The sequence below is a fragment of the Tauraco erythrolophus genome, chromosome 1 (assembly GCF_009769465.1).
Source record: "Tauraco erythrolophus isolate bTauEry1 chromosome 1, bTauEry1.pri, whole genome shotgun sequence".
Classification (NCBI taxonomy): domain Eukaryota; kingdom Metazoa; phylum Chordata; class Aves; order Musophagiformes; family Musophagidae; genus Tauraco; species Tauraco erythrolophus.
The window spans coordinates 32,516,605-32,538,578 of NC_141465.1; the positions used below are offsets into that span (position 1 = coordinate 32,516,605).

General features: G+C 43.6%; 1 protein-coding gene across 4 annotated transcripts in view; it reads right to left on the reverse strand.

Annotated features, from left to right (window-relative positions):
• The window catches only part of RUNX1 (RUNX family transcription factor 1), a 176,576-nt gene that overhangs the window by 38,139 nt on the left and 116,463 nt on the right, over positions 1 to 21,974 (reverse strand). For all 4 annotated transcript variants that reach the window (XM_086632006.1, XM_086631998.1, XM_086632023.1 and 1 more), the window contains one exon: positions 14,659 to 14,763. In XM_086632006.1, coding sequence (XP_086488132.1) covers positions 14,659 to 14,763 — 105 coding nt within the window. The remainder of the gene's footprint in view (positions 1 to 14,658; positions 14,764 to 21,974) is intronic.

A 21,974-nucleotide genomic window follows, 5' to 3' on the forward strand; every position in this document is an offset into this window, starting at 1 on the left:
ACTTTTCATCAAGCATCAATTTGCAGGTTCCAGCAGAGGAAAGAAAAGGGCAGCATCTTTTTCCCTTGGGTTGCAAGGTCGGTGTTTGAGACGCTGCAATAAATAGGACATCCAGCCTGTTTGGCTAAACCATAGGGTTTTGGGACTACTTTTTTTCCTCAGGCCTTTTACATACTGTCTCAGTGAGGTCAGGCAGGGGTTTTTTTTATGCAGAATATTAAACCAGGAGGGCAGAGAAAACATTAGCTTTTCCGATACTTTTACAGCGCCGCAACATGAGAGTGCTTTCCCTCTTAATGGGAGAGAAATGCAGTTTTATAGACTTCAAGAGACCGTGGAGCACTCAGCTTGGCCCTTGGCCATCTGGTTGGGGCTCTGGATGTGGAAACAAGAACAGAGTGCCTCGGCAGCCCCGGTTTTTGTGCACATTGGGCACTCGTTGGGAACGTTTGCTTGGTCCGGGTTTCACAGCGCGTCTGGCCCTGTGGATACGACAGCAGCGCTCCAGGCTGCTTCCAGGTGCCGAAAAAGAAACAGGTTGCCCACTACCTTCCTTTTAACCTAGTTTTTAGGAGCGTCACTAGATACCTTTCAGGTTCAGAGGAGGAGATGCAGGTAAAACAGAGGCTAAGGAAAAGTATCGCTACTCTCAATCTGTTAGCTGAAGCTACCGAAATTCCTTTGGGCACCTAGGACTGTTTTACTAGTAAACACTGCTGGAATGGATTAATGGAAATTTTTATTCTCTTTTAATTAAGTCACAGGACAAGAACACTCTTCCCTCGCTTGCTCTCATTCACTGGCAAATCTGTCTGGAGCTGGTGCATCAGGAGGGGCAGTACCAACACCCACAAAAGGTTTGGGCTGGGGGGATAGAGACTCGCTGGCTCACAGCTGCGGAGCATCCTGGCCAGAGGCAGACCAGAACAGAAATACCACAGGTTTTCGTGTATATTTTCCACAAGTTTTCTGCTCAAGATTAGCAGGTTGTATTTTCATGGGGAGAGTATAAGGGGAGTTCAAGTGGAGCCTTTTCTTCCTGAGGGAGCAGAATAACTCCTCCTCTCTCCTCTGCCCCCCCTTTCCCAGGTGGAAATGGAAAGTTTTCAGTCTCCAAAAGTGAATAATACACAGGAAAATACAGCATCTGGCCATACTTTGCCCAAGTAGAGAGTGACTAATGAGACCCAATACTTTCGGTTAACGAAAGGTGGCTGCTTTGGAACTGCGTTGGACCTCGGTCCAAGCATCTCATCTTTTCAAGGCTGTTTGTGTTCAGGGCTTTGGTTTTGCTCCAGCTCTAGCAGGGCAGAAAATAAGCCATGTTTCATTGTGTCCAGTTAATAAAGTGGTAAACATTGTTTTGTGCCATGGAGCTAAAATAATTCCAGTTATTTTGTACACAGTAAAGAATGAGAAGAAAATATACTTTCGCATTATTCTAGGAAGTAAGCGCACTATCTTTAGTGCAAAAATTTTGATATATTCTTGTAAACAAAAGTGAATTAAAGTATAGTGCTTCTATATTAATACCAAGCTGGGAAACGCAAATGCCTGAAAATGAGCTATCCTAAAAAAAAAAAATTTCTTTTTTTTTGCTAATAATAGAAATAGTGCCTTGAGTGCATAAACCAGTAATATTTTTCTATGTGCCAAATATCCCAGGTGTAAAATACTTTGCACACTCTTTTCCCTGATTTCCTATCTGCACAGAAAGAGCAAGTAGTATAACTTTTCTAGGACACCGTTTGCTCTGTTTTCAAACAGACCTGACCTAATCCTGCAGAGATGTATGCACATCCTTAGCGTAAGGCACTAACCATTGTTATACGGCAGCCCACAGGGTTCTAGGAAATCACACTTGAAAATAAAACCAGTCTGTAGATTGGTTTCCTCTTTAGTCTCCATAGAATCATAGAATGGTTTGGGTTGGAAGCGACCTCAAAGATCATCAAGTTCCAATCCCCCTGCCATAGGCAGAGACACTTTCCACTAGAACAAGTTGCTCAAAGCCTCATCCAGTCTGGTCTTGAACACTCCAGGGATGGGGTGTTGTCCTGGTTTCAGCTGGGACAGTGTTAGCTCTTCTTTTTAGCAGCTAGAAGAGCTCCGTGTTTTGGTTTTACTCAGAGACTCACTCTGAGAAGAATGTTGATAGCATGCTGATGTTCATGGCTGGAAGTGAGACTCCAAGGACTTTTCAGTGTGCCGGAGTGCAGAAGCACGGTGAGATAAGGGGGGAGCACAGCCAGGACAAGGGGGCCACGATTCCCCTTGTGATTTTTGGTGGAACTTAGGATTCAGGGCCAAACTGGCCAATTAGTATTCCATATCATGCAGCGTCATGCCCAGTATAAAAGTGAGGGACAGCCGGGAAGAAGGGCTTTTTGCGCTTTCGCTCTTTCGCTGCTTTTGCTCTTTTGCGCTTCTGCTCTATTGCCTTTTTCCCCTCTCTCTCCCAGTACTCCCACTCTTGGAGTACTATCTCTCTCTCTCCCTCTCTATTTCGGGGCCTCACGTTCGTCCGGGATTGCAGCTTCGGGATGAGATGGGCTTCAGATAAGAGGGGGTGGTGAGCATCTACACTGTGTATTACTCATCTGTATTAAATTGTTTTTATCTCAACCCACAGGTTTACAGTTTCTCCTTTAATTTTCTCCCTCATCTCTGGGGTGGGGGAGGGTGAGTGAGCGACTGTGTAGGGTTTGGTTGCCAGAGCGGCCTAACCCACAACAGGTGTCCACAACTTTCCATCACTTGGAAAAGACTTATATCGCACTCAGACGTTAGAGGGATCAGTATGAGACGGTGTTAGAGCTCACCAACCTCGCGTACAATGTTAAAAATACAATGTAAAAAATTCCTAAAAAAGGAATTAGACACACTGTAGGATATTTTCTCTTTCCTCTGTTAAAAATATCATTGCTGTGGTGAAGGAAACTAATGGTGATGATAGTCAGAGCTTCGAGTAGACTCATCACCAATTATATTTTTTTTTCTGTTTTTCCTAAGCACTGTACAATGCAAGCCTTCTCTCCTGACAGAAGGAACATCATAGCAGACAGGATATTATGCTAAACATTTTTGTGCCATGTCTGTAATTACCAGCAGAATCAGTGTTGGTCATCAGACCTGACCTGACTGTCGGCACGAGGTGCTGGGAAATATGTGAATGAGGCTGGATATTATGCGACTTGATGACCAGGCTGACATCCAGTTGCCCTTCAGAAGTAGAATGCTGAGCAACGCCAAGCACAGACAGACTGACACTGGAAAGCCCTTCCAGATGTGCTCCTCCTATCCACTCCCTGGCAAGCCTCATCCTTTCTGTGTCTCTGGAAAAATCTGCTTGTTACTTCAAGTAACTGCAGACAGACTAGACATTTCAGGTATAATCCTTTGCTGAGCATTTAATTTTTCCACCAGATGATCCAGTTCGCCTATGCGTTGAACGAGTGTCCAGTGGCACCAACAAGGTGAATAAAGATGTACACGGCAGGTTCCTTGCTCTGCCGTAACTCACCACTTTGCCTGGGGGAAACCTCGGGTAGCTTCATGCACCTGTGTTGGGGGTTTCATCACTCTACTGTAACGACACTCACCCTGAGCAGCTGGTGCCTTTTCCTATGTGTTTTAACAGTAGTTAAATAATATTTTGGCAATATTTTTTTCCTTACCTCTTCCTTTTTAAATCAGTGCTCTTTAAAAAAACACACGACCAGATGCTATAGGTAGAGCAAAATTTGCGATGAGAGGAAGTCCTGCCCTGGAACAAAGGACAGCAGGCGGGAGGGTCTGGATGAAGGCCCTCTTGCCTGCTCTATACATGAAAAAATACTTCAGTTTCCAGTTTTCCAGGTGAGTGCCCCAATTGCAGGCTGAGCACCCTTTTCATCACTGATTCACTATCCAGCTGAATCAGGAGAGCTCCAGCAGGGAATGTCCCCAGGAAAAGGGACAAGCGGAGGCTGCCGGTCTCCCTCGCTCCAGCCGGCATGCTGACTGCAAGACCGTGGGCTCCTCCAAGCTGGGTCCCTCCAGCTCTCTCCCTGTCTTCTGATGAACATATGAAAAGTCTCACATCTACCCTGAGGTACCACAGCCACAAAAAGCAATCTTGACAATTTTTGCAAGGCAGGAAATATGCTTCCTCTCCCCGCAGCTCTGCTGATGAGACCTGTGCTATACTAACAAATAGCAATGCACAAATGTATTTCCACTTAAGACACCATTATTTTGCTTGCCGTAGATCCACCAAAATTTCTGATGAATCTGACATATATGTGTCCTCTATTTCTGTTGTGGAAGTGCAATTATTCTGTGGGTTCACCCCAGGAATTAGGCCATTGCAGTGAAGTAAAAGTAAGGGAACCGAGTGTTAGGAGTTTGGACCAAGAAGTTGTTCATGAAAGTTAAATTAGTCTGCAAAATTATGCCCTTCTCTTTATTTCCCTTTCCCTCATGTCAATGCATATACTTTAAAAATCCCAACTCCTTGGCAGAGTTTGAATGACTCCCAACTTAAGCATCGCATTGCCAAAAGCCGCTTTTGTTTCTTTATAGTTTGCATCTTCCCACACATACAAATCGCCGTAAGAATACCCTCCAGCCATGGGCTCGACATCACAGTTGAAGATACGTATGAGAGAGTAGGTGCAGAATGAGGCACAACCAGCCAACCAACAGCTCAGCAAGCAACCAAGAAAAAGACTCCTCTGTCCAAAGGAAAGCTGCAGAAACACAAGGCTCAGGCGCAAGGACTGAGTCACCATTTGAGCAGCCTTTGGGAGAAGGTCATTTCTCTGCTGAATACAAGGGACCAGGCTCCTAATTCAGGCACCTTAATGAAATGAGTAAGCTTAGGTGGGATGAATCTGGACCCCCTCCCTCCGCTTGAGTGGGAAAAGTGAGGGATGATAGCATTTACCACCTTTGCAGTGCCTCTGAGAGGACAAACAACTGAGGAAGTGGGTTACACAAACGTCACGGTATTGGAGGTCAGAGAAATAGCTTAGACAGAAACCCATTTCACCAGTCCACTTAAATATCTCTAGACAGTAAAAGGTCTCCATCCTTCAGCCTCAGGCAGAGTTGACCAAGGGACCTCCAACTTAAAGCTCAAGTCCTGTGGCTCACTGTTTATGTAAATCAGGGGAATCTGGCAACACAAAAGTAAATTTACTCCCCATGGATACTGACCACTCTGACTTTGATGACTTGTAAAAAACTTTGCTCCTGTCCAAAAAAAGTACATAGCTGGGCTATGCATTTCCCTTGAACTAAAGACCTTTGCTTTTACCAAGTCTGATGACTGGTGTTTCCACACAACAGTTGAAAATACCTGTTTTTCCAAAGAAATGAGTTTGGATATTTTAATCTGTACGTTACTAAGGAGTCCCTCCTCTGTACTAATGCTCCATTGTGCCTACACAGGACTGCAGTTCACCGAAAGCCCATAAATTTCATGTGTTTCTGCCTAGTCTTTATTTTAGGTTCTTGAACCATTTTTTCCTTTCCTCATTTTCTTTGCAGCTGCAGAGAGATATAGTAAGCTACTGTACAGCATTTTGAAAGCAGGGCCTCTGAGAAGTTTCCAAACTACATACAAGCAGGTTATTCTTTGGCTTGTTTTCTTTGGCTTGATCTTAGCAGTACAGAATGAGTCAAACAGTATTAACTTTCAAGAGGGAAGTGGTGTGGTCAACCAAAACTGTTTGCGGCTAGATTGCGAAGATAGGTAGAGCAGGTAATGAAGAACAGCCCATAATGCAGGGTGTAGGTAGGAGAGGCAGACAGACTCAGACAAACAGAATCCTTAATAATTAAATCAACACTGTCGCCTAAATTTTTCTGCAGCTTTGTGTACTAAGGTTATGACACAGCCTGGCTTTTCTGGACTGGTCAGCCTTGAGAAGATGGCCTGGTGCATGTCGTGCTTGATGGACTCAAACTAAAACACTCTGCGAGGCAAGAATAAACATTGGGCACTATTAAAAAAAAAAAAAAAAAGATCAACTTTTCATTTGTGGCTGGTTAAATTCTTTCTCATGTCTCCTCCAATTTTTACAGGCTGTTCCTTATCCATTCCATGATTAAAGAAGGCAAGGGAGATGTTTCCATCCTTCCCTCATTTAGGATGCGTTTCAGTTATTAACAAGTGCATCATGCCCTCATACGACAGACAACTTCTCCTACGACTCAGAAGCAGAGTCGAGATGGCCTCTCCCAAGCATTGCTCTCCCTCACACTTTGCACAGACCTGTGGAATGATGACACAGGAAGAGCCTGACCAAGATTTATCATTAACGCTAATAGAAAACGCATTTACTCATTACAATTCCCAACTGCAGCAGACAAGCGAAAAGCAAGGGCACAAATGGAGATACCGAGCAAAAGTCTTTTCTGCATTCTTCACAACGGGTGACAGAGGATGAAGCAAAAGCCTGCAGTGTTTTCGTACGGGCCTGCAAGGAGGAAACGGCCGCACCTTCTGACAATCCGAGGCAGGCGAAGCCAGGAGGGACTGCAGTGCAGATGGATTTTCACCCCAACCAGTTATATTCCAAGAAGAAAATTGGGCTGTTCACTGAAAGCGCCACACAGCTTCATCCAGCCTTTCTCCTAGACATGTGTTGCTCTGGTAAACCCGTAAGTAAGGCAACTCCTCAAAATCAGAGGCTCCAGAAAAGGTCCTGCAGTGCCAAAAGCTTGTTTGGCGAAGGGGAGTGTCTGACCACTCCAGATGGGGTGAAAGTTTCCCTTCTTCAGGCTTCCTGAGGAGCCTGAGGAAGAGAAAGTCCCCTCTACCCCACCTCCTGGGTGAAGGAGGCCGGTTGTAGAGGTTGTTCACGGCCGGGTCCTGCTGCCTCCAGCCCATCCCTGCCAGAAGTTTTCCCATCTGCCAGCAGCGTGGCAGGTATTTGATGGTGAACCCTGGAGAGGACAGCGGGATTGCGGATCGATGCTCCAGAAGCCCAGCTGTGCTAGCTAACCTCCTTCTAGGAAGGGGAAGGACTATATGACACCCTGAAAACCACAGTAGGCAGGTGCCACGTGGGATTTGAGCTACAAGTCCATCCTTCCCCAGCTCATGCAAAGCCCTAGCAGCCACTACAAACCTTTCATTCGCTCATGTGTAATGACTGCCATTCAAAAGTCCGTCCTTGCTGAAGAAACGTGATAGATGAAGGACCAGACTCAGAAATCTTTGATTCAGAGCACCACCAACTAACTTCAATGGAAAGATATTTGGCATGAAGTCAACTAGGGTCTTCAGTGGCAACCAGTGTATAGTCACATCCCCTATGGCCAACATACTTCCCAGGGTGCTGCATATTAATGCTTTTAGAATCATAGAATGGTTAGGGTTGGAAGGGACCTCAAAGATCATCTAGTTCCAACCCCCCCTTACATATGCACGCACACACAAGTGGCATCTATATAATCTTTTTTCACATTGCTATGGGAAAATCCTTCTCCCCTCCAAAAGACTTGTTCACCGATCTTAACAGCTACAAATTCTTTGTAGGTAAGCGCTGCTGGCAGGAGAAAGTCAGACCTACTGACTGCTTAGGAAGCATTTTCAGCAGTAATATACATTGACCTAATTCTACTTTTGTCACAGTTATGGAGTACTTATGCGATTTCAGCAAAGCTAGACCAAGGCTGTGTAGGTAAACACTTAAAAATATTCACCACCGTCTTTGTAGCCGTTCAACCACTGGGCCATATAACAATGAAGGGCAAAAAAATAAAAGGTGACAAAGATCAAAAAAATGAAAGACGTGAAAAATAACTACCTACTTGTTCTCAATTTAAAATCACACTCATTCAAGCAAGGAGAGGAAGAGTTGTGTGGGATTAAGTGACTCAAAAATGGAGTTGAAATAATTTCTATAGTACCGGGCCAGTCTTACCTCTGTTCCTAGCCCACACTGCAGCAACTCTGTTTTCCTGTTTACCTGCTTTATGTGAGCAAGGAGCTTGTCCTGTCAACACTTCAGTCTATCTTTAAAAATCGGCCGAATAACTAAACAAGCAAATATATACAAGCTACTGCACTCCCAGAAAAGCAATCCTGACACAAGATTTTGTATTGCACATATTTGGCAATTTTATTTAACAAAAATGATTAATTCCCTGCCTCACGTCACCCAACATCAACTCTCCTAATTGACTCAGGCGTGGGACTGATAAATGCCAGAGAAAATAAACCTGTTACACCTTTCTCCAGGTGGAAAAGAAGTGTCTGCACCATGAAACCTCCAGGATGGTGGTATTAAAAGCCTCTTGAGGTCCCATCTATTGAGTGGGACTAAAAGGATCCCCTCTATCACTGTTACACCAGGGAGTACTGAACATTCATATAAATTTCATAATCCTTTGCACATCTCATGGAGAACAACCAGCACTGTTTTTAGGAGCTGCTCGTAGCCGCTGGCCAGTGAAAGTCCATACAAGGCAGGTCTGGACTGCACCTTGGCTGCACCGAGGGATCTTTGCACTGGGGTAGTTATAGCAGCTACCAGTCTTTGCTTTTGCTGGTCTTTTCAGGTCATGGTCAGCATGTCTGCTGGTATATCTGTACGATTTCCAGTCTGAAACCAACTGCTTGAGAGCATGGGTGTTTCCACCTGCACTAGAGTATAGAAGTTTTGCTTCAGGTCCATGCTTCCAGTGAACCTCCCCTCCCCGGAGCATCCAGGCAAGGGGACTCTGAGACCTCAGATAACAGGCTGGTGCTGTGCCAGCCCTGTCAGCTGCTGCCAGGGGGACAACCCCTGCCTGGAGGTGCCCCTGCCCCACAGAGGCTGCTCCATCATCCCCTCGTGGAGGAGAAGGCCCTTGCTGAGCAGCTGGGATGTGGGGCACAGAGAGGTCCTTCTGTCACACAGGGGACCCAAGAGCTGTGGAGGTGCCCATGGATGCTCTGCAGAGATGACTGCATCCAGACATGCGACCTCTGGTCCTGTTCTGCAGCCAAACTTTCAACACCCGGTGTCAGGTGGTCCTGTGCTATGTGATGCTCCTGTGCTATACGAACCCGTGCTGAGCCAGAAGGCCTGATGCTCTATCGCTGGAGTAACTCAGGATGGTGGTGTGAAAGTGTATGCGTAATGGAAACAGGCCCATTTCCCCCTCACTCTTCACTTTTCTTCAGAAAACACGTCACAAAGGGACAAACTGCTCTCTGCTCTTTCGTTCTTTGTGTACTTTCGTTATGAAAAATGGGCTGGTGGCATGCACAGCTTTCACAGCGGGGGGAGGCGTGCCCAACTGCAGGACATATGTTTTAGGCTGTTGTTTCCTTGCCGCTCCGGGGAACCGTGGAGCTAGACTGGCTGCTGGGGGACTGCTAGGACTGTCCAGCCTGGTCTGAAACAGCTCCTTCAGCCTGCAAACATCCCCTTGCAACAATACACCGCTTTATTTTATTTAAAGGAATTCAATTGCTCTTCTTTGTCCACCCTTTGCTGAGACATACGCACAGAGAAAGGATACCAACAGCCATCCCTTACCTACCCGTATCCGTTTAGAGACAGCAATGCACCATCACACCATGTGAATCGGAGCTAGCGATGTTTTGTAACTCCCCCCAGCCGCCGCACGCTTGCACATAACCATTACACAAGTCAACTACAAATGTCCCCAGAGCGCACCCATAATTTAAGCCCTAGTCCACCCACATCAGTGTCAGCCAGACAATAGGACGCGGGGACACAAACACAGAGGCGCAGAGCCAGCAGCGCGCAACCGTCGGGCTTTTCTTGCAGCCCATCCCTTTCTTTTGTCTGTACACGGTCTATTTAGATTGGAAGCTCTCGGAGGCAAGTACCTGAGCCAAGATTTTTTGAAAAGTGATTAGCAAAGCTGGGTTGTGATACCACAGAGAGGGCGATGTGCTGCGGAGCACACAGCTAGTGCTAGCAAAGGAAGAAGGAGTCCCCGTTGCGTTTCTGTTATATAGGCAATCAACTCGTAAACACCACCTTCTCCTCTACACGTTTTCTGCTAAGTAGTTTTTAAGTCTCCAGGTGAATGGAAGTATCTGAAAAGCCATCAATGACATTTATATGATGGGTCTATTCCCATGACATGATGACTCATTTTTTCATGGTTTCTGAACTGTTTGTTGGTACATGTCAGTCTCAGTTTCCAACAGATGGAGGCACTTGCAGCAGGAAGCATGCAAGAAACGAAGGCGTTCAGTATTATTTCAGCTCATTGAGATGAAAAGGTTTTCTGGAGAACAGTTCGGCTTTTCCTTGCATGAAAGGCTGAAGGTGGAAGTGATGTGAAACCCTCAGAGGAATCATCCCTCCCCAGCCTGACACGTGCAGAGTCTTCCTCACTTCTGCCATGGGAGGGGGGATGCTGGCCTCTCATGGCTCTGTCGACTCTCCTCCTAGAAACTGCTCTGGGAGTCTAAGTCTGTGTATGAAGGTTGGATGGGGCAGAAGAAAGGATAAGCAGATCAGGTGCACTTAACAGCAGTCCTTGGGGATTCCCTAAAAAAAGACCTCAGGCTGGGCAAGGGAGCATTTGAAGATTTCCTTCAGAACAGCTACAAGCCATGGGCTTCCCTTGAACCTTACGGGTGAGACATGAGATCGGATCACTTCAGATCAGGGTCTGAGGGTGTCCTTAACTACGGTTGACCAAAGGCCAAAAATACCAAAGTACCCGCCCCCACCCCTGCTGAGCTTTGCCAAGAGGCAAAAGGAAATTTCCATTCCTAAAGAGGCACTTCTTGGGCCAGGAGCTTTTTAAGCTCCTTCTCAAGTACTGCTCAGCAATATTATTCTCTCTGTCCCTTCTCCTCAGTATCCTGCCCTTTGATATAAGGATGCCAAAAAAGTATTTGGGAAAACCACATATCCAATGCGGGATAATCACATTTAATGCCCAGCTTAGCCTTGGACATCTCAGGCCCACTGGTGCTAAATCCATGTCGCCTTTTCATTTTGCACCATTTTCAGGCACCTGGTCCATTAGTGAATTTTTCAGAGCTATGTAGGTTAAAACAATTCAATGAGAAAAACAGAAAGAAGCAGTCAAAAGAAGAAAAACCTAATTTTTCAGCAGATGTACACAGTAGGTCAAATGGCCTAAGGGAAATATTTAATTTAAGAGTCATGCTATTTCTACCAAGTTTCCTAACCAAAAGTATTTTCATCAGGAGCACTACTCTTGATCTGGTTACTGCTAATGATTTTCCCCATGGACTTAGCTCATAAAAACATAAATTGCTTTATGAATCATAGAACCATAGAAGTTGGAGAAGAAAATGATGGGTTAGGTCATCTTGCCCTTCTCCCTGACAGTGCAGTATTATTTCTTTTTATAAAAAAATTTTGAAAATAAGCATTTATTCAGAGCTGGAGAATGAAAATGCTAAGTTCAAAAGAGATTTTAAAAATACATAATGAATGCAGTGAAGGAAGAGCCAGATTCTTAAGTACTTTGGCACTCTCTACAAGCCATGACAATTTGACGAGAAGTATCATCTGGATAGGCACAGTCAGAAGTTCAATGGCAAGAAAAGGACAATGGTGTAAGTCTTGTGCATGAGTAATTATCAGAGCTGTAAATGCAATTCCGGTAGTTACATAGGCAAATATGCTGCTAGGCAAAGACCTGGCCATCACAGTAACCGTGATCAAACGTACACTGGGACGTGCAAGAACGCAAAGTCTGCAGGCCTCTGTGCAGAGTGATGGTGGCACGTGTGATAATACACACCAGGTTATCGTCACCTATCGTGACATCTTCATGTATGCTAGTGAGCCAAAAAGTCTGTGCTTTGCATATTTGCTTTTGGAACTTTTGGTTTGAGTATTTTTCTGTTTTCCAAATTTCTTCTAATCCCCTTTTGTATTACTTTTTGAAGTTTTTCCCCCAAGCACGCCCAGTTGAAGAGGCTGTCCTTTTGCATTAAAAAAAACCACTTTGAGAACCTGTCTAATTCTGGCTCAGAAACTGCTATTGAGCCAACATTCTCTAAAGACAAAAGAAAATGTTTCTGTTACTTCTGAAGTTAATCAATCTTAATGTGTTTTTTTTAAAAAAGGTATTTCTATGTCCTGCAAAGTTCACTAAAAATGGTCCTGGTGTGAAGTTCTGACTTTTGTCTCAGATGGCCTCCATCCTCAGAAATGGCTCCTTACCCTCCAGCATTTGTCACAGAGAATGCAAGCACTCACAAGAATTTAGGCTGTCTGAGAGAACCGTAAATGAATCAAGAAGTAAATGAATCCAAAACTGTTGCTGGAGTTGGTTTTGGACTTCAGCATGTTTTTTCTAGATCTCTGTAAGACAGCAATATCTAATTTTCTTCCTATTACTGTCTTCCGTGGATTTCTTTTGAATCGGGACATCTTAGAAAATACATCTCAGTATTTCTGTAATTCCTTTAGCTCAAGCAAGCAAGTCATGGATCTGTAAGCACGAACGTTCCCAAATATCAATTACTGAAACTAGAAATACTCTAATCTAGCAGGTTTTATTTTGATTCTACTCTCAATACAAGAAGGCTGATATAATTTTTCATCCCTTCAGTATGAAGCATGCATGTTTTAATACATCTAACCACAAATCTCGTATGTGAGTTTCTGCAGGTAACAGCCCTGCAATCTATTTTTGTACAGGCTACACATGTAGCTGATTTAATTGAACCAATGCAAATAGGATACACTCACCAAGCAAGAGTATAGAAAAATAAGTATATAGCCCAAACTCTCCAGAACTGTCTCAGAATGGAGAACGCAATGGGTACCACTTCTTTTTTCCTTCACAGCCCGTGGTACGTTTCTTCAGGCCAATTGGTATCTCAGTCAAAGATATAAAAACGAGAGGAGATACCAGACAGATTCCAACAGCCACTGTGATTCAGAAACCCTTGGTGAGAAGTTAAATGGAAGGACTTTGCAGCTCACTTACAAATGAAAGGAGCATAATCCCTTTTACCCTGCGTCACATATGACTTAACGATAAAAGGAACTGTGCATTCCTACTGCGGAGAGAGTCTGACCTCTTCTCCTGATATGCATAGAGCCTCCTCCACTATGCAGCTGATTTGCCTATGACAAAGTGAAACTATTTACAAGGAAGCTTTTACATACATTTGAGTTGGGAAGATACGTATGTTGCTTCAGTATGTATTATATTTCTACTTCCTTTTTAAAATGTAGAATCTTATTAAATATTAACTATTATACCAACTGAAGAATTGATTTAAAACAGTAGGTATGCCTGCAGGATGATTTTGTTTCTTACCCTTCTAGCAGACTCATATTCAAAAAACTAAAGCTTGTTTGTTGTCTGCAAACTATGAACATGCCCAGGTAATTGCATATGCAAATCTGGAACTTGCATATACAAATATCTTTTTTTTATGTGCACAGCTGGCTGATTCACTGGGGATATTTTTCAGGGACAATTTAACTACAATTTGAAAACAAACAAACAAACAAAAAACAAAACTCAAACTAAATAAGAAGCCTTACCCCGACAGCAGTATTTGTTTAAAAGTCTGGCCTCAAATTCAAAAAATATAGGTCAGATTTTTCCACTAAATGCATGCAGCATCATGATGCAACTCAGACAAATGAAGGCTTGAGAAGAAAATGCATGGGCAAGACACGAGTCTTCTAAGCTATTTTAGTTGATGTTTCAAACCTTTCTTTTCTTCCCTCCCCAGTTAAGCAACCCCGAGCTGTGAGTCTCGTTCTCTAGTGGGTGTTTGAATCCTGCTGCTCTCTTCTCCTGGGACGATTCCACTTAAGCAACACCAGAACTTCTGCCAAGCGTGCGGGAGGAGTGTAAGAAACCAACCACAAACCTCAATTTACATCAGGGCATTTCAATAAAAATATAAAAATGCCCCATTTGGGCTAGTGACTGAGGTTAACGATGGCCTCTGGTAACAGGCAGCGTATGTGCTGCAGAAGGATCTCTATCTGTGGATCTGCTCCACCCTCACTCCACTTTACCCTGCAGACAAATCAGCCTGCCCTCACCACCCGGACAAAACAACCACCTGCCTGAAAGGTGCAGGTATTCCCCTGGAGATATCAAACCATTCGTCTCTTCCTTGTACTTAATTCTTAAAAAAGGAAAGGGAAAAAAGAGGAAAGATTGGCTGCCTGTGGAAATGGGTGCTCCTAAGCTATACGACAGCATGAAGTACAGTGAACTCCACAAGGCAGCAACTGGGTGTCCTCTCTCAGGCATTTATTTATTTTTGCAGGGTGGCTGAGCTTGAAAAGTCAGATCAATGACATATTGGTTTCCAATGCTTTAAAATCCTCTTAGCATCTGAAAGGCAAGACTAGCAAGAAATGATGCGTCAGGTATATGCTCCCCACCTTTTACCAGCATCCCTTCTGTCAGCGTTTGGGTATGCTCCAAGACATCCCCGGGTAGATAGTTTAGAAACGCAATACAAGTCATATTCTAGATAAGCTGGACACCCGTGAAAAATAAATCTTCAGGAAGGTATAATTAAAACCATTTGTAGGATGGCCATGGCTTAACACATACCCACTGTTCCACCAGCATTGGATATTGCTGCGTTTCATGCGGCTGGTGATGAACTACTATACTAAACCGCCAACCTGGCCTTCTGCAAATGCTCACTTATGTCATCAGCTCACTTACTTCTGGGTTCGCGAGGTCCGTCCACTGTTATCTTGATGGCTCTGTGGTATGTGGCTACTTGTGGTGGATTTGTGAAGACGGTGATAGTCAGCGTGAAGCTCTTCCCTGCAACAGGAAAAAAAACGTTACTGAGCACATGTGTTAAGAAAAGGTGTGCTCCTCATTTCAGATAGCACCCAAACACACCAAATGGCACTACAACCCATCAGCCGTCCGTATCTGAAGATAGATATGTGCCCAGAGAGTGGGGTGTATAACCTCACAATTGCCTGGTGCTGGATACGTTCCCTCTGTGGCAACTGCCCAAAGCTTTCGGGGAAAAAAAATTAATTTATATTTAAATGATCTACACTTTGTTTGCAAAAAAAGGAGGTTACCTCTAACAGTTAGAGTTTATCTGATCTGATCTACATGACTGCTGGTATGTTATCTGTACTTTCTAAAGGGCGTTAGTTCGGAGAGGCTTAGAAATTGTGACTGACTCTTCCAAAACTGCCACGGGAATCTGATCAACAGAGCTCGTTAAAATTAAAGAGAACTGGGTGCTCGGATCCCCTAGGCAGACCGTAAAATCCCACGCTTTGTGGCTGAAGCTAGCATTAGATCAATTCCATACTGCGAACCAGAATCCTTTAAAAATAAGCTGCTACTGCAATGCCAAGAAACAAGGGAATGGGAAAAATAAAAAAATCCCCACAGTTTGTCCACAGAGAATTACGACATTTTATGAAGACATAGCAGAGCATTATGCTTAGTTCCTCTATTATTCGGTAAGAAAACCGTGAAGGCCTTTTCAAAATTGCTATGTGCATGCCACGGTTCTAAGAAGTTGGGAAAAGTACTCATTTTGCTGGCTGCTGGGGAGGGTTTCGTATCACCTTGTGACTGCAATGCCTTCAGATCCTGCTACCCCTGGATTTGCTTTTGGCCAATGTCAGCAATTACTTCAGGTACTTTTAAATAACAAAAGCAACATTCTGCATCTTTGATAAGACCTCATATATGCATTCATTATGGCTTTGGCCTGGACAACAATAAAAACATTGGCTGTCAGCAGCTTTAGCATAGTTATCGCAGCATCACAGAGGACTCAGATACTGACAGGAATCTTTGTTATCAGTAAGAGACATCAAGGGACATCACCCCAAGTTAGATAACCAGGAACTGTTGTAAGAAAATGGAGGGTCTCCTCCTTTGGGCACATGCTATGTGAGTTTTCCCATACTGATCTGCCTGCTTCATTTGACCACTTGGCTCCAGTCTTCCTGACTGCTGAGTTTCTTCCCTTCTAAGATTTCCCATTTTTATTGTTTGCTTCGTTTATATGTATAAATAAATATAAATTCAAATATAGATGTAAATACAAATGCCTGCCTCTAGCAGCAGTATTCCCTCCTGCCCTACGCACATTCACTTACAATTCAATACTTCTCTTAATGCAGTTCCTACTTCGGTGCTAATGGTCTGCATCAACATCACGGCAAGCACACACACATAGCTGTTACTGGAAACTGTCCTCATCACATCCCTGTGAATTAGGAAGGTATTCTCCCCACTCAACGGATGAGGAACTGTGGGGAAATAAAGTGTCTTGGCCAAGCTCTCACAGGAAGCCTGTGGCCAGCGATGCTAACCACTTTGGCTGCTGCAACGAAATCCAACTATGATCCTGAATCGCAGCCCCAGCAAAACAGAAGCTGAAACACAAGCCTCGCAAATCCCAGGCCAGTGTCTTCCCACCTCCACATCCCAGCTAGAAAGCGGTCCCTGAGATTGAAAGAATTGCAACAGAAGCAGAAGTCATTTCAGATCCCTGTCTCAAGGCCTTTGGCCCTCAACTCCTGGGTCTTCTGTCTACTCAGATCAAGGACTGCTGTGTTCCTGACATTCTTTAAATACCAAACAACATGATAAAGCTTTATAGCTTTATTACTCTTTCTCTGCCAGCACAACTGTTCTTTCTATGATGTATCAGTAATAAAGTTGAATAAAAAGTTCCTTTCAAAAAACTTTTTCATCCATGGCATTAGATTTAACAAGTATCAGAGAGGCACCTGTAGATCTTCCTTATTTCCAAAAACAGTTCTCCTGTATCGCTATATACAACACTTAGATCACTACGATTGAAAAAGACTTTGAAAATATACTTTTATTCTCCTTACTAATCTGCAGCATTTCCATCTTGCTTCCTATTTTGTTTCGGGTTTTTTTTGAAAATGCATTAGGTAAGGTGCTCCTGCTGCTCTGCTAGAATATGTAGTCAATTTATTTCTCTAGAAGGCTCTTGTGGATTTCCCAGATAGAAAAGAAACATAGAAAAACAATTATAACAATAGAGAAATGTAGTAAAATGTGGCCACATTACCAGTCTACAAGACCAGAATAAAGAAGAAAAGGGAGGTGAAGTGACTTTCAAGATTTTGTACAGAACGGACGAGATCTCAGAGCCCGTATAAGGTTGTGACACAAGTTGGCAAAAGCAGGAAGATACTTAGCTTACTTCTTGTTGACAGAAGACTATTCATTAACCACATACTGGTTAACCACAGGACTATATAACTATAAACCTACGTGTCATTCATTGCTGCTTACTAATAATTCTGGCTGTGTTTTTTCTCTGGTTATTCTGTTTCATTTACATTTAGCTTTATTAAGTGGTTTTATCACTTTTATTCATAGCTTCTACATTATTCATCATTTATGTGTCTGGTTGACAAAGGTAGATTTAGATTGGAGGTATTGTTAGTGAAATCTGTGGTTTATGGATATACCTGTTTTGGGATGACAGCAGGACTATAAATGTCTCCTCCTTGCTTTTATGTATTATGATACAACCATGATACAGACTTTTATTTTCAACATACACTTGCATAATATGCTTACACACAAGCGCGTGCACACACACACACACATACATATGCAACATGCAGCCAACTAAACTGGTGGAAATAATACCCGATTAGTCAGTGGAGGCTGTATTCAGACTCCCTAGCACTGCAACCTATATTAGATGCCATGATTTCTGATGCCTAAGTGGACCTCCTGACTATTGCTTGATGACTTACACTGAGCACTTAGTGTCTCTGCTCAACTCAGAAAGGGGTGAGTGCTACCAAAACTGAGTCAGACAGCCTAAGTGATGCACTGACCTCTCTAGTGAATGTAAAGAGGGACCAAATACCCCAAGAAGGCATTCTGAAACACTGGTCTGGTTTGGATGCCTTCAATAGTCATGATGACAATTTGCTGACATCCTAACAGTCACACCAAGCTGACACGTAGCCCTCCATTAGCTAACATCAAAGTCTGAGACCCTCTGGGTTAAACAGTCCCATAAATCTACAGAAAACCATACACAAATTAGCTCAGATCTATGATGGGTGTCTCAGTATACTGAAGCCAATTGCTACTGAGTCTTTGCTGATGATGGAAGGTCTGACAGGTGACGTCGATGTCAAGCTGTGCCTCTCTAGGGTGCAAGAGTCATTTCAGAGACTGTTGCTCTCTCTGTAACTATCCCTGACATTTCCTAATATTAGGCATATAGCACCTCATGAGCACAAGGATTAAACTCTCCAGACACAGGGACAGGGCTCTGCCTTGGGAAACCCTTCCCACAGACACCAAGAATACCCTCATATGCGTAAGAGCAGAACACAAGACTCACTGCTTCCATCAAGTCTTCACTCGCATCTAGGGTAGGAAAAATTGCTTGGTAATGTTTATTTTTGCAAGATCATTAAGGTCAGAAGCCTTCTAGAAAAAATAGTGGGAACGGTGGCATTTCTGGCCAAAATACAATCCTGACTTTTGAAATGATACTTAGAGACTCTGTTGATGGGTTTGCTAGAGACTCTATTACCAAAAGTACCCTCAAGAGTCACTGCTGATTTGACAGTCAAAGTCAGATGGATTAAACCAGTTGTCCCCAGTTCACGACTTTACAGGATTGCTTGTGAGATCCCTTGATGCTGTGCAAAGCTGCAAGAACTTAAGAGGAAGTGCAAAGCATAATATTGTCTGCCAGTGCCTGCTCAGCAATGCTGTTCCTGGACCAGCAAAAGGTGAAGATCAGCCTCCAAGACCCAAGCATCTGAAGGCGTTGTGCCCATGCTCTACACTGCAATACGGGAACTTGAAGTCTGCATTCAGTTTGCATCCCATTTGACAGAGGCTGGAAGCAAATCGAGCAGTGAGATCACATCTAGCATGATGAGAGATTATTTAAGTGGTCCCCCAGAACAGCACTGAAGGGCTCTAGAGGGAGCAATAGGCTTGTAAGCTACAGCCCCTGGGAATGATTGAGAGGAATCAAGGGGGAAAAAATGAATCCCAAGTGACAATATGGTCACATGAAGCTCCTGTGTGCTGGTTTAGTCATCCCCGAGCAGTGTCATGACCAGATGGGTCTGAGAGTGGGAAGGTACACTTAAAATACAAGTGGCTGCATGGGCAGATGCAAAGGGGAATAAGAACGGACACGCTTCAGGGAAGAGAGGCCATATCTTGAACCTATCACTTCATTTTAATCCACCTCTTTCTCAAACAAATATTGCCGTTGATTCCATTGATGGAGATTCATCCAAATGAGAACAGAAAAAAATGGAGTGAAAGCTTCAGAAGTTTGCCCATGGTGGTGGAGAGAGGAAAGGTAGGCCAAGAGAGGATGTAGTTACAATTACTATCTTTTGCTTTTGCAGTTTATTCTGATGATCACAGAAGTGTCATTAGAGTTGTGGGTTTTTTTTAAATTGCTACAGTAAATTATTAGATAAAAAGAAGAAGAAAAAAGGGAAAGGAGCCAAGAATGCTTGTGCTGACAAGGACAAAAACATATAGATGGGAAAACATGAAATGTAATACACAAATGCAATACAAATTATATTACAGACATTTCTATTATATTAGTGAGAGACTTCCAGGTTGTAGTAAAAAAAAACTATACTTTTTTTTTTTTATCCAGCTTCTACTTTTTAGTGCTTATGTACTTACTTTTATTAAACCATAGCAAATGATCAATTTTATACAGCTTTACAATTTCTCACAACATCTTCCTGGGTATCTGCCAAAGTGAAGCTGTCTACTGCATTTTAATAACATAACTGACTGTGTACCTCTGAACAAGATGTGATACACAAATACTCGCATATTCATTCTCAAATATCGAGTTTTATACACTAGGGCCAAATTTTGCCATTCTTATCACTTTAACCACTGAATGCTCCAAATGTAATCAACAGGACGAGAAAGGTCAACATAATTTGACCCTTCATTAGTTAACTACCGCTCATCATATGAGTAAAACAGTTTTGTAGATGTTCAAGTTGCATGTCCAATTGCAAAAATCCTGCACAAGTCCAAGTTCTGTGCTCAGATAGTGACTCTTTTCTCCAGCCCCCAGTGAGTTTCACACCATCAGAATACAACTTTGCCTATTATGTTTGGTCCAGTGGCTATTTCATCAGAAAAAAATGCTGCAGCTGAAATAAGCAGCATAATAAAAATAACATAATTTGTTTACCATCAGCACCACAGATACCACTGAATTTAAATATGAGAAAAAACTGTTATTCACCTCATCAGCTACCACGTTGCAAACGGTTTACAAGTTCTGACCGCCACAGATCAACGGTCCAAACAGATAAACGTGAACATGGGGAGATGTCAGCAAATTGGAGTGACCGTCCAAAGAAATGCAAGAACTGCCCATGCAAATCAGTTGTACAGGCAACGGATCTGTCTGTGTATTTAGATGGATGTTTTGTGGGTGTAAGGAGGTGTCAAGTTGGAGATTTGGGAAATACACTCACTTGCCTCCTGCGAAACCAGCCCGGGTCAGCACAAAGGTATACTTTTAAACATTTCTGTCGAGTGTCTCACTCCAGGAAGTTCTTATATCTATGTTTACATAGCATCTACTTACCTAGAATGAAATCTCCATCGTGTTAAATCAATAGGGGTTTTGTGCTGGATTTATACGGGCCAGAGTTGTCGTGCAAATGGCCAAAAGTGGGCCTGCTGCAAACTTGGACCCAGCTAAGAACTATTGGATTTGCTTTGCAAAAAGTTGTGGAAAAGCACTCGCTGCGGGAGCATGGCTGGCGCTGGCTTCTTCCCTTCTTTGTCCTTCCCAACTCCCTGCAGCACTACTGAGTGCTTAACAAAGACGTGCACTTCACTCTCTTGTCCTGCCTGCCCATTCTCCAAGCTTTTTTCCAGCTAAAAAGTCAAATGTTGTGGTGGAGAGCAGCAGAGCCGCCTGCCTCTCCTGCCATGGCTCTGGGGATTCCCGGAGCTAGAAGGCTAAAAGAAGGTTCTGTCTGGGGTGGAACCATTTCCAGGTGTCATTCTGGTGAATCGTATGGACATTTAACCTAAGGCAACGCAGGAACTATATTAAGCAACCAAAATTACATAACTGAAATAAAGTAACATTAACAGAGACACTATGAACCTAAGCAGGCCCTAACATTGAATTTTACCTTAAAACCATTATGCGGGTCGTAAGGACAGTCCCTGACACTCTTCTGGAAATTGTCTCTGACAATCTTCTTATTTCATAAGCCTGCATACTGTCGATACGAAATATTTAAACAAACAGATGCAGAAGCTGGTTCTATACTCAGCATAACTTACAGCTGTTAAAATAAGGCAAATTCAGGCTCTCAGCAGCGATTCCAGCAGACACATAGCGGTGATGTACAGCGACGTTTTGTGCGTGACCCTGGTCATCAGGTGTACCAGGTGTGCTTCAAGAGCCCTACACTGCTACACATTTCCCTTTGCGCTGGAGAATGGCCACACAGGTAGCAGGTCTTAAAGTTGCTCTTTCCCCGCTTTGCTCTGCTATGGTAGTACCAACATTCAGTCCCTTTCCTCAGGCAAAAGAACCCCCATCTTCCTGCAGGAATAAACAAAAGATGCCAGCACCCAGCATCTCAAAGATGTGTCACTATCAAGTCAAAAATCACACCTTTTCCTTAATGCTGCTTTTTATTCCGCACAGTAGCAATAACACCTTTAGTATTTGATCTGAGGCTCTCAAAAGAGTGATTCCCTGTTGCAGAAATTGAGATTGCTCACATTCTTGAGAGGTGGGCCTGTGCAAACCTTATGAAGTTCGACAAGGCCAAGTGCAAGGTCCTGCACATGGGTTGGTGCAATCCCAAGCACAAATACAGGCTGAGCGGAGAACGGATTGAGAGCAGCCCGGAGGAGGACTTGGGGGTGCTGGTTGATGAGAAGTGCAACATGAGCCTGCAAAGGGCACTTGCAGCCCAGAAAGCCAACCATATCCTGGGCTGCATCCAAAGAAG